The 13,401-nt window shown below is 46.4% G+C and overlaps 1 protein-coding gene across 1 annotated transcript in view; it reads left to right on the top strand.

Moving 5' to 3' along the window:
- Positions 1-13,401, top strand: part of LOC113838105 (ephrin-B2-like) — a 49,915-nt gene extending 36,514 nt beyond the window's left edge. Inside the window, 6 exon segments of the mRNA XM_035453556.1 lie at positions 6,478-6,761; positions 10,750-10,818; positions 10,821-10,841; positions 11,542-11,604; positions 12,137-12,308; positions 12,310-13,401. Of these exon segments, the coding sequence (XP_035309447.1) occupies positions 6,478-6,761; positions 10,750-10,818; positions 10,821-10,841; positions 11,542-11,604; positions 12,137-12,308; positions 12,310-12,490 (790 nt within the window). The 3' untranslated portion in view covers positions 12,491-13,401.

The following is a 13,401-nucleotide window of genomic DNA, read 5'->3' on the forward strand; positions in this document are numbered from 1 at the left end:
ATCCCAAGCTGTTACTGAGTCCGCCCAGGCTGAGGGCTTAAATGAAAGCCTTGCTTGATGAGGTGAGTTCTTAACACAACTGTGTTTTATTTACAAATAATTCTTACCTGGTGTCATATTACCCACCTGACAAAACTGTGTTTATTCTGAAGAAAAGAAAAACCTAGAATGTTCTGACATAAGGATTTAAGTTATTTTGTGTCCCTGTAATGCCTCCTTGTCCAGCTTGTTAGATGCCTGTTCTTCGATATGGTGATGGGCCTGGTGGCTGATGGTAAATCAGGGGTAGATACTTTGCAATGGTTTGGAGCCAAATGTCTGCACAATGCTGATGAACAAATGTGTATCCTAGCATCCAAACAAGGCTGGTTAGAATGTACTTACCTTTGGTTGTTTCACAGGCAGTCCTCCCACAGCTCAATTCGATTTTGGGAGACATTCTATTTCCTAAGCATTGGTAAATCCTTTATATCAACAATTCTACTCTCCTAATTAGGAGTAATAGAAGACTGCTACCTAACACATGAGTTGCCTCTGGACAACATGCACAAAATTAACGATGAATGGAGATTGCATGTAAATGTTAAATGCAGAGTGTTGAATGTCAAGAAAATACTGGAAAAACTAGGCATCTCTGAGATAGGCAAGCTGCTTTCCATATATTCTACAAGAATCTTTTAGTTGTGCCAGGCGTTGGTGGCAAACACCATTAATCCCAGCACTTGGGAGGCAGAGACAGGTGGATCTCTGTGAGTTCAAGACCAGGCTGGTCAACAGAGTGAGTGCCAGGATGGGCTCCACAGCTACACACAGAAACCTCCAAAAATCCAAAAAAGAAGAAAACAGCCTCTATAAGTTGACTAGAATCCTGCTCCTATATCCATCTCCCTGCTCATAATACTCTGATCAAATTAAGCCTGCAGAGCAAAATTAGTGAGAGACCTCCCCCTAGGTCAAACAATTTACGTGGGCCACATGGGATTTCCCAAGGCAGGGTATCTGGCCTCACTCTCCCCACAGATACAAGGAGGATGCAACACACTGTCTGCCACACCTCAGCATCTGACCCTCCCCATCTGCAGACAGCATCCCCTAGCTCACCATTTTGTGGTTTTCCAGATCACTGAAGCTCTCCTCTCAGCTCCCTGCAGCAGCAACTGCACCACAGCAAACAAAACCGCTGTCTCCTCTTCAAAGTCAAGCCTGTGTGAGCAGAAGAGCCCTGAACCTCTTCTGACTGGCACGTCTCCTGGAGGGCCTGAGTGGATAGTGAGGCTTGAGTGACAAGAACACCTCCCATAAGGTTAGAGTATGCTTAAAGACACAGTATTGTGGTTCCTGGCCATGCCTCCCACACAAGAAAAACCCTTTCTCTAGAACTGCAACAATATTCATTTCAATAGCACTGGCCCCAGGCTAATTTGCAGACCCTGAAACCTTCCTGGTCTCCATAGGAACTTTCCGTTGTCCTTCAGGATATAATTCAAAAGTTTCTACACACCAAAGAACATCCCTGAGGATGCAGCAAACCAAACGGTACCAAATCAAAATGAATTAGGAAAAGCTCACGTAGCAGACACAGCACGGGGATGGAGCAGATCACTCCACAGCCTCCTTTTCTTCATTACACTGCCCCCTCCCTCTCTTGCCCTCCCTCCCTTCCCTGCCCTGTTTTCCACCGCTGCAAAAAATCACAAGTAAGAGTCCTAAGGATTCTAACATCTCAGGAAGGAAGCCTAGAGGCAGGAGGATGGAAGCATGGTTGATTGGGAGTGCAGGGCACACTGGGAAATGCAGTGCCAAGCCAGCTCTCTTCAGGGAGCTGGAAAACTTCCATAGGAACCTCTGGCTCCCCAGGCTGCCTTTGCAAGTGAATGAGCTAGTGAATCAGTGAATCAGTGACTGAGAGAGCTTAGTTAAGGAGTGAACTGAATGCAGGCAGCAGCCAGGTGGGGAGCAGTCAAGTCAGTGATGCACTTTAGGAAGTGGGAGGTGTCAAGCAGGGTGGGGAAATTGTTGTGATGGGGGAGGGGTGTTCATTCTTGAGCTCGCCAACACCTGCATGCTCCCTCCCACCCAGGAATCCACGAATGAAAAATAGAACAAATAAATGAATGGATAAATTAATTAACAGATGAATGGATGTATCCGGCATTATGGCATGCACCACCACACTCTGGCAATGACTAATTCATTAAAGAAAAAACTTTTAATTTGCCTGGCTTGCATTTTCAGAAGTTTTATATTAAGTATCTTCATGTTGCAACATGGTAAAATGCAGGCAGAAAGGGTGGTATAGAAGGAGCTGGGCATTACACATCTTGACCACTGGCAATGGGAAGTTGTCTGGGACACTGTTCATGGCTTCAGCATATATAAGATCTCAGTATACACACCCCCAGTGACACACTTGCTTCAACAAGTCCATACCTACAGCAACAAACCATCCTCATAACAGTGCCATTCCCTATGAGCTTATGGGGGGCAATTACTAGCTCGGGTACTATGCATTAAGGTTCACAAGGAAGTATGATATGACCTTTTGTATGAGTAAATGAGCATATCCTACTGAGAAAGACTACATTTGAAGTTTGTTTTCAACCAGAATTTATTAGACAACGGAAATCTTCTGGGGCACACATAAGGCCCCATGATTAATTATATGAAGTATTCAGCTTTCATTTCAAACAATTTGGGAATAATTAACACAGTGTTCATTATCCTCAAATTGGACAGAAAGGCTAGCGAGGAATTTCTTTAACACCAGTTTTATATTTTGAGAAACTTGTTTTAACAACTTTGCTTACAATGACTTGTACATATTAAACTTTTACTTTTCCTCCATTTTCATGTACCTAAAGTTAAGCCATACCATCATTAATTCCAAGGCATTGTACTATATTTTTGTTATTAATGTTCAAACATATTTGTGCATCAGAATCCTGATTGTAATTGAAGGAACCAGCTTCCCTTTCGGGAGCCATAACTTGTGCTTCTATGACCTTGTTCTAGACACTAGAAAGTCAGATGCCTGTCTTGTGACAAGGAACCAATCAGAAGTTAGCTGGTGGCGCTATGCTTTATGACCCTGGGTGTGCTTTACGGACAAGCGCACAGCAATGATGTAGAGAGCATAGCAACCACCCTGGGAGGGCCTATGGGCCATAACAACCAGTTGACCAACCAACACAGGGCAAGCCCTCCAAGCCTGGAGGCACACCAATCGTGAGCCTGTGCGTACCCCTAGACACTCCCCTTACGCTGCCCTAGAAGACATGGGAGCCCCTAGGAGCAGTCTTCTCTGGCCCTCCGCCATGGCGGGTGGGTGAAAGACCGGAGCTAACATGGGGTTAGCTCGTTAAATTACAATAAAGCCTCGTGCAGTTTGCAGCAAGCTCTCGAATCCGCCTGGTGATTGGGGTCACCGTGAACGTGGCCTGGGACCCCGGATACTTGAGTTTTCGGGGGGTATAATACCTCAACTGAAGAATGGACAGAGAAAATGTGGTGCATTTACACAATGGAGCACTACTCGGAAGAAAAATAATGGAATCTTAAAATTCACAGGCGAATAGATGGAAACAGATGAAAGCATCCTGACTGAGGTAACCAAGTCACAGAGAGAAAAACACGCTACTTGCTCTCTTATATATGGGTTTTAGACACGGGACAAAGGATGAACAGCGTACAATCCACACCACCAGAGAAGCTAGGGAACAAGGGAAATCCTAAGAGAGATCTCATGGTCTGCCAGGGAAGGGGACACGGACAGGATCTCTTGAGCTAATTGGGACCATGGGGGAGGGGAGAGTTAGGAGAATGGAGAGGGAAGCAGAGGGCGGGAGAGGAGGACTTGAGGGAGCAGGAAGTTTGAGACAGCGGAAGAATAGAGGACGGCAGGAAAGAACACCCCGTGACAGACAGAGCCGCTATAGATGTAAAGAGGAATCTGGCTCTAGGGAAATGTGCAGTGACGCACAAGGATGACGCCAGCTGACAGTGTGAGCAACAGTCAGGAGTTTCCCTTAAACGCCCTTCTCTGATGATGAGACGCTGACTCCCTTATTTGCCGTCCCAGAGCCTCCATCCAGTAGCTGATGGGAGCAGAAGCAGACAGGCTGATCATGATTGACAGGCCCCGCCCCTCCCACCCCCTCAGGACCTTGAGCATCATTAATTCACTCATCTCTGAGTCCCCCTTGAGTGTAATGGATGGGAGAGGAAACCGGAAGTCCCGCCCACAGCGCTCAACGGAAGCTCTGTATTTTTTCTCCCCCCGCCCTGGACTCCGGGTGGCGGTCGGGAGCGGAACCTTGTTGCTATCCAGCGCTGCCGCGGGGACGGACGGGAAGCGAAGGGCACAGGCAGGAAGTGTGAGTCTGAGGAACGGTAAATGAGTCGCGGTGGAAGCAAACCGGTTTCCGGCCCCGGTGGCCCCCCCACCCGCCCCAGAAGGATTCGGTAACGCACCGGAAGCGGGGAGTCGTGCGTTTCTCAAGCGGGATTCGCGACGGTGCTCGCGGAGCCTTTGCGGAACTGGAAGACCGGTGGCCGTAGCGATGCTGGTGCGGTATCTGAGAGCGGACAGGAAGTCGATAGTGCTGGCATCCGAAGCCAAAGGGAAGTCGGGAATCCCAGGACTCACAAACCCAGTTCCCGTCAAAAGCAGCCGTTCTTCCTGCGGGGTCGGAAAAAAGAAAGACTCTGACAGGAAGTTGGTAGTACTGGCAAGCGAATCCAACAGGAAGTCTGGCGTGCTGGACTCACAAGCTGAATCCCCATCACTGGAAGGCGGCCGGTCACTGTGCGCGGTAGGAACAGAAAGACCGGGACACGAAGTCGCTAGTTCTGGCAGGCGAAGCCATCCGGAAGTCTGGCATCCTGTGCGCAGAAGCCAAATTCCCGTCACAAGCAGCCGCTCATTTGCAGGCGCGGAGTCGCTTGTCCGTAACCGGAAGTCGGTAGTATGGGCGTGCTGAAGCCGACCGGAAGACTGGAATGCTGGGACTGAGCAGCAGTCACTGGAAACCGGGAGCTGCTTTTGCACCGAGCCAGCGTTGACTAGAACCGGGTTGCGCTGGCGACCTGAAGCCAAGCGGAAGTCGGGCGTCCTGAGATTCCAGCGAAATTCCAGTGGCTGGAAGCCAGCCGCGCGCCGTTCCCATCCATTACCAGGACTCCGGAAGTCGTTAGTGCTGGCAAGCCGAAGCCAACCGGAAGTTGGGAATCGTGAGTCTCAGAAGCCCCATTCCCCTCTCTGTAGGGGAAGCCAGAATGGGACCGGAACTCGGTAATGCTGGCGACCTGAAGCCAAGCGGAAGTAAGGCGCTGGAACTTGAAAGCGAAATTCCCGACTCTATTTCCCCGCGATCCCCGATGGCAGACCGGAAGTCTGTAGTGCTGGCGATCTGAAGCCAACCGGAAGTCGGGCGTCCGAAACTCCAGTCACGGAACAGCGTGTGTTGCCCACACCGCGGAAACCGGAAGTCGATAGTCCTGGCGAGCTGAAGCCAACCGGAAGTCTGGTGTGCTGTGCCTCACGCGGGGCGCTGGCGTCACACAGCGAGGGCGGCACCGAGTCCCAGGGCGGCGTTCTGCAGACCGGAAGCGGAAGCGCGTCACAGAGCGGGTCCGTCCCTTGGGCGGCAGCGTCGGGGATGCGGGCGATGCTTTCTGAGCTTGATCCAGGTAGCGGTGGAGCCCGCGGGCCAGCGGAAGTGGCGGGGCCATGGGCGGGACCTGCGGTAATTGCCATGTGTGGGTGAGTGATTGACTGACGGGTGGGGGCGGGTCTCTGAGTGCCTTGAATGTGTGGGGGGCATTGTGAGGTACTTGACGTGTGGCGCTGGGGTCTGTGATGACTGACTTGTGGGGGCGGGGTCTGTGATGACTGTGTGGGCGGGGTCTGTGAGTGACTGACTGTGGGGGCGGGGTCTGTGAGTGACTGACGTGTGGGGCGTTCTATCAGTGACTAATTATGAGGAGTAATTTGAAGCACTCTTGATGAAACCTGTCTGTGAATTAACATCCACACAGCTCAGGGAAACCACCAGGACAGCAGAGGTTCTGGGCGCGCGCCATTCCTGGAATTGATGAGATGTCTCTGGTCCTAATAAACTGAGAGGCCAATGGTTAAAAAACAAGCAGGTGGGAAGTCTGACTCCTCACCAGGGAAGAGGGAAGAGTTGTAAAGTTTCACAGAAGATTATTGGGATATTACAAGCCCGGGGCCGAGGACCAGTGTCAGCAGGCTGTTGCCGCCTGACAGCCTGAAGGCTCAAAGAAGGGAAAAGTTGATCCTTTTGTTTTCTGAGGTAAATTCCTAAAAGCATTTGTCCCATGAAGACAGCCTTGGTGAACCAAAGTATAGCACTGAGATGTCATGGTGGGGGTGATTTGTAGTGTAGGCTCTTTGATGCCTGTCTTTAAGGGTGTTCACTTTCACCAACTCAGTGGCTTTTCTTTTATGCTTTTTAGATTTCTACCTGGACAAGGCCTGGTACTATACCCACAGATAGGAGACAAATTGGATATTATTTGCCCAAAAGTGGACTCTAAAACTGTTGGCCAGTATGAATATTATAAAGTTTATATGGTTGATAAAGACCAAGCAGACAGATGCATTATTAAGAAGAAGAAAAAAACCCTGCTCAACTGTTCCAGACCACACCGAGATGTGAAATTCACCATCAAGTTTCAAGAATTCAGCCCTAACATCTGGGGTCTAGAATTTCAGAAGAACAAAGATTACTACATCATATGTAAGTATAATTCTCTCTCTTTATTTTGTAGGCATTGGGATAAGCTAACTAGGTTTGTATTGATTTCTGTTTCCTTTGAATTAACATGGTAAATCATTTGTTAAGAAGCTTTGTTCTTTCTGGTTTTTCAAAATAAATTAATTGAAAATTGGGACCCTGTATTGACAGCATTAATTAAATATAAATACTCAGCAGGGGCAAACCTGCCAGGATTCTTATGGTATTGAAATAAGTAAATTATATACGAAGGGACTCAGTATCTCTACTGACAAAACCATCTTTAAGGAACTTTTTTGAGGTTTTTATAGGTAAGTCTGTGTGATGCTTTTTCTCTCCATCCTTCCATCTGTCTGTCCAACCATCCATCCACTCATCATTTAGTGTGCATTCTGTTCCACAGAACTGTGTTTCAAAGTTAGGACTCAATAGAGCAAAATGTAATAGTGGTACACTTTACCATGATACCATCACTCCAGACCGGCACAGCTCAGAGCTTAGTAGCATGGGGCATACAGACCAAAGCCAGTACTGGTGGTCATGTTATGTCCTGATGAAAAAGAGTAAAGTGTAGGAGTGCTGCCTGAATGACACCCCTGCGTCGCTCATAATAATGTGGCATTATTTCAGGAATAGGGGATAGGTGTTCATTGGGGTATATCTGAAGTGCACTTGTGAGCTGTGCCCATTGTGATGAAGATAAAAATTAAAGCGAAATAAAACACTTAAAACAATAGCCAAGAGGCATAGGCAGAAATTTGGAGGGAGAAAAAAGAAGATAACATTGACAAAAAATAATTTATATAGTTTCTTATTATACACACATTCACCCTAAAGCTCTAACTCTTTGGGTGTGCTTGATCCTTGGGAAAATGCTGTGGCCTTCATGGCTGTCTCACTTTCAAGTCTAGCAACACAGACTAAGACAAGGTCAGACAAATACGTGTTCGGCTGTTATGGCTGCCGAAATGGGGAGCTGGTCCCTTCACTACTTCTACTGTTGCAGTGGCAAAAGCAGCTTAAACGAGCAAGGATTGCTTTTGGCCTACAGTTTGTGGGGCACCAGGTATCGTGGTGGCAGACAGTCCCATGCCACTTGGAGGAAGAAACTGCTTGCTCACCTCTCAGACAATCAGGAAAGACCCGACCTCAGCAGGGTTCTCATGTCACCTCTCTCACTGTGACAGGGACCCCAGCCCAGGAACCTGATGGTACCACCTGTGTGTAGCACAGTTCTGACCACCTCAGTCGTCTAGGAAGTTTCTGTCTAGGAAGAGACCTGACACTCAAAGGCATGAGTGTCACAAGTGCCCTACAAGTTTCCTAATCCACACTTCCTTGTGACAATTACCTTTCATTGTGGTACTTGGAACAGTGTCATACAATTTCCCTGTTTCTAACAACCGTTGGTAATGAGTCCTTGACAGTCTTTTACAATATCTTTTCACAAGTTCACGTTAACTTAAAGAGGAATACAGGAAAACTGTGCTCATTCAGAATGTTATGTGTTTCCTTCCATGGTCTTTGAATGCTAAAAAACATATTGAAAATAAATTTTAATTCTTTTAGAGATGTTTACCTCTGGGGGCCGGAGATGGACATCCTTGAGGTAAACCTCAGGAGTTCAACACAACCATTCTGGCTCAGAAAAGACACTGCCTACAAATTAAAGTATATATAAATATGACTAAAATAAATTTCTCTCTCTCTCTCTCTCTCTCTCTCTCTCTCTCTCTCTCTCTCTCTCTCTGTGTGTGTGTGTGTGTGTGTGTGTGTGTGTGTGTGTGTGTGTGTGTGTGTGCCCTATGCCTGCCACATGCCACACAGCAGAATTCAGCTAGGGCCTGTACTTGTGTTTGCAGGTGTTGGACTTCCCCAGCCTGCCTTCCTTTTGGTGTTCTTTTCCATTTGAATCTGATTTTTCCCTTTGAGATTAAGCTAAATATATCTGTATTCCTCCCTGGACCCTCATTGGCTTTCAGTTATCACTGTCCTTGTAACATGAGTGTTCAAACTTTTATCAAGAAAAGAAAGCTGTTTTTAACTTTCAATAGGATGTGCTTTAGCTTGAGGTGCGTTATCCTGAGTCTAGAACTTGGCATTCTCCTCCAATTAAGCAAACTTGACATTTGACTAGTACTTTCATGAATCCCGTGTCACTTTTCTTCTTTTTCTCTATGGATATATATTCTGATTTCTGAGAAATGCAGTGAAAACACTAAGCAATAACTGAAAATTCCACACTGACCTAGACCACACCAAAAACTGTGCTCAAAATACCCCACACTGTGAGAAGCAATAGGAGAGAGGCTCTTTGGCTGAGTCACTTTTTGCAAATGGGAAAAGAAGATAAGGAAAATGATAACACAGTAAAATACTAAGGCCCTTTTGGTAGGTTCTGAAACACACAGTCTCTTTAGAACTTTACTTTGACTTATCTGACAAGCATTTTCTCCCGTCTGTGAGTGGACACTGTTTAGCTTACTGCAACTCCCTGACAAAGTTATTATGGCAACTATTACCTATTTTCAGTTATTATGGCAACTATTACCTATTTTCAGTTATTATGGCAACTATTACCTATTTCCCAGAAAAAGCTTAGTGTCAGTAAAGACTGAGGAAAGAGATGCAACTATGAGACCCAAGGTTAAGTGCACTCTCTGGAGAAGAGGCACCCTTTGCTTTTTGGGAAAATACTGAGAGTAGAAATTGATAATTCCAGAACACAGATGTGAATTCGTATCTAATTTTTTTTTTAGTTACAAACTTCTACAAACCATGAAGGCATTTGGAGCTGTTTGGTGGTGGTATGCTTGGAAAACAAGACAAAACAAGACAACCAGGCTGAAAGAAGTTGCCAGAACACTTGTCTGTTTGTCATTGTCTTCCGAGTATAGTGTTAGCAGACAGGACTTTGATAGAGAAAGTGGAAGGTGATTAAAATTACAGGCGTGTCTATGAAATACTTCTGTTCCTTGCCCATTGAACTCAAAGGGAAGCAGTGTTCAGCACATTCCACCTTCTCCTCCTACTCAAACTTGAACTGTAAACTGAAAGCCTGCTCTTCCTTACACGGCCTGACAGCCCATCTCTGTACAGCTTTAGTTACAAAGCCATTTAGATAATTCACTGGATTAAGGACAAACAGCAATGTGTGTAGACAGAACAGCTTAGACAGACAGGAAGACATTGGTAGAAGGGTTGTGCTCTCCCTCTCCCCTCATTTTTGAAGTGGAAAAGGAGCCCAGCTGGCCAATGTTGCCCCCACCTGGTTATATCCAAGTTGTCCCAAGACCCAGACAGGGAAGGGGGTGTGCAAACTGTCCAGCTGGAGTTTTCCCTAGCAGGAAACTTGGCTAAAGTGGCTGATGGGGGTTTATAAAAACACATGCTTGCAGGGACTTACACAGTGATGAGAATGCAGACTCAGAAGACTTGAGTTCTAGAATGCTACTTCAGCACATTCCTGGCTGGAGAAAGGAGCAAGGGGGTTGCCAGAAGTGTCCCCTGATAGTGTTTACAGAACTTGGAGGTTTGACAAGCATAGCATCTATTTCATTGTTCTTTAAGCAGGAGGTGTGAAGTGAAGGAAACAGGAGTTGGGAGATGATTACCAAGTTTTGAAATTATCATGTTTGCTCTTTTGCACTTTCTAGTTTCGCCCCCCCCAACCCCAGGAGTCGCTGGCTATTTTGGAAGGTGCTGTCCCTTTTACCTATAAAGTAATACTAAATCATGTGTATATAGGAGGGTGTGTTTAATTGCATTTAGAAACAGGTAGTCTACATGTCACAATGTTTCCAGCATCCATTTCTCTTTGTTTATTTTTCTATTTCTTTTCAGCTTTCAGCATCCCTACATTCAGAAAACTTATGACAAAGAGTGAATTCTTATTATTCAAATTGTTTTTAGACAATTCATGTTCATGAAATCCTACTGATTTCCTGATTTGTTCTATATTTTTTGTTTTTCCCATTTTATTTTTAATCAGCTACATCAAATGGGTCTTTGGAAGGCCTGCATAACCAGGAGGGAGGGGTGTGCCAAACAAGATCTATGAAGATCTCATGAAAGTTGGACAAGGTAAAGATCAACTGCTCCTTTGTGACCCCACTGTGACCAGGTATAGCCCACAGCCAGCGTGGCACCTGGGGTGACACTCACCATCACCCCTCTTGTTAGTTTTGAAGGCAGACCCTTTTCTGTACTTTGAACCACTGGTAGAGTCCCCCAAACTGACATGCTCAAATTTTCTCATTTAGATCTCTCTAAAAGTTCAGGCCAGTGAGACAGGGTGTCTGTGTGCTGCCATAGATATATCTCTTTACAATGCAGAACACTTCTTTGAAAAACAATCAAAGAGTCTTGTATGTAAACACTGGCTCTGCTGATTTGTTTCATTTTCAAATCTGGACAAACCAAGAGCTGTGTTTTCACGTAGAATAACCTATTGTGAAGAAACAAAGAATTATTCTAATTAGAGACTAGTATAGCTGTCAATCAACTTGCTTAGTGAAATCGAAATGTCATCTGGAATGCTTTGACTGCCAAATGTAAGAATCCCTATAGTTTCCACAGATGGCCTCCTAATCTAAACCTAACAAATAACTAGGATAACCATTGTTATTAAAAAGTAAGGTTATATTCTTGTATTTCTCAGTGCTTTGCATAGAGAGTCTTATGTTCATTGCTGTTCATTCCTCTTGATATATCTTTGCAACTCCTTATGCTTGCTACATTGTCAGATGTCTGTGCCATGATTAATCACTTCTTCTTTATGTAGATGCAAGTCCTGCTGGATCAACCACGAATAATGATCCAACAAGACATCCGGAGCTAGAAGCTGGTACAAACAGGAGAAATTCAATAATAAGCCCTTTTGTGAAACCAAATCCAGGGATAGCAATGTGGTTGGGCTGTGTGTCTATGAGGTGCATTTTTCTTAGAATGCCTAGAGGCAGAGGAGCCTCAAAACACATCCCAACCAAAGGGATTCACTCGTGGGCACAGATTCCTGGGGTCTTTGCTCCCAGTGAGTCAATATTAACTCTGCCACTAAGACAGATTAATTCAGCCCGGTCAGTGTCTTACAGTCACAAGAGCAGAGCTCACCAGGTGTGTCAGCTACCGATGCATCCTGAAGTGTTGAAAATAGGGATGTTCCAGATTTGCTGTCTAATCTTTAGGAAGTGGTTGGCCTGGTGAGTGAGTGTAGGACCTTTGAAGCTCCTTCACCTCATCTGGTGAACTGCTGTCAAGTTCATCCAGTGAGTTGAGCATCTGCTATGCTTACTTGTTTGCAATTGGAGAATTCATTCTTCAAGCTAGAGGGCAGAGTCTCAGAACCACAGTAAATGGTTGTTCTTGCTTCCGTGCAGGTATCAGCACCGAAGGCAACAGCGCAGGGCATTCTAGAAACAATCTGGGTTCCAAAGTGGCCTTATTCGCAGGAATCATATCAGGATGCGTCATCTTCATCGTCATCATCATCACCTTGGTGGTACTGCTGCTCAAGTACCGCAGGAGGCACCGCAAACACTCTCCACAGCACCTCCAAGCGAGGTGGCAACAACTCTGGCTGGGAACCCAGTGATGTTCTCATACCACTAAGGACTGCAGATAATGTCTTCTGCCCACATTATGAGAAGGTCAGCGGGGACTATGGGGACCCAGTGTACATCGTGCAGGAGATGCCCCCACAGAATCCTGCCAACATTTACTGCAAGGTCTGAGGCCTGGGAACTTTGCCTCCCAAGGGAACTCTCATCTTGTTGTGGGCGCAGGGACTGCCTGAGCCTGGCTCTGGGGGCGGAATGCCTCCTAGAAGATCCTGGAGCTGGACCGTTTTGTAAGCTGTAACTTTTCAGCCTTGGGGAACCACAGACTCTCCCCAGAAGCTGGAAGATTGCTAAGAGATCCCCACTTGGACTGCTGTGTCCCTGTGCGGACCTCTATGCTATGCACACAGCCAGCCACTCAGGCCTCTGCAGATCCCGGGGAGGACACGGTGGGCTATGGGTGGTCTATGCAGCAGTACCTTAGGAGAAAGTTTCACCTCTGCCTCTGTGTTTCCTTCCATGCACACTGGACTTGTCACTCAGATCTCGGGTAACCTCAGTAAGGTTTTCAAAGATCCCTAGCATTTAGTCCTCACTCCTTCTGTTTCCAGGGCTCTGCAACACCTAGCCAGACCCCTCACTCCACATCCCGTATCATTAAGGGACACTCACCACCCAGCCCTGGCCCCACCCTTTGCACCAAGATGAGATTAAATGGGTATTAGGTACAGAATTCTGTTTTCCTGGAGGCTTGGCTGGGTTTGCTGGGAAAAGCCGGGGAGGTGTGGCCCAGTGAGGAAGGTGCTGGCTGCCACCAGAGGTGGAGAGCATATTGGGGAAAGCAAGAAGGAAATATTAGATAGTGCTTTGGTTTTGCTGAGAGGAAAGAGGAAAGTGGGAGACTACAGACTTTGGTGAGTGGTGGTGAGCTCACTAACAGCTATGCAACAAGGAATCAAAGCCTCTTTCCTGAAATGGAACAAAGAGGTCATTGTTATAAACGGACCAGCTAGAGTTCAGATGGAAAGGACAGACTTCTGGGGCAGGATTGTTGAGGTACTGGCAATAAAAAACACAGTCCTGGA

This window comes from Cricetulus griseus, unplaced genomic scaffold (assembly GCF_003668045.3).
Source record: "Cricetulus griseus strain 17A/GY unplaced genomic scaffold, alternate assembly CriGri-PICRH-1.0 unplaced_scaffold_1, whole genome shotgun sequence".
In the NCBI taxonomy this organism is placed as follows: Eukaryota; Metazoa; Chordata; class Mammalia; order Rodentia; family Cricetidae; genus Cricetulus; species Cricetulus griseus.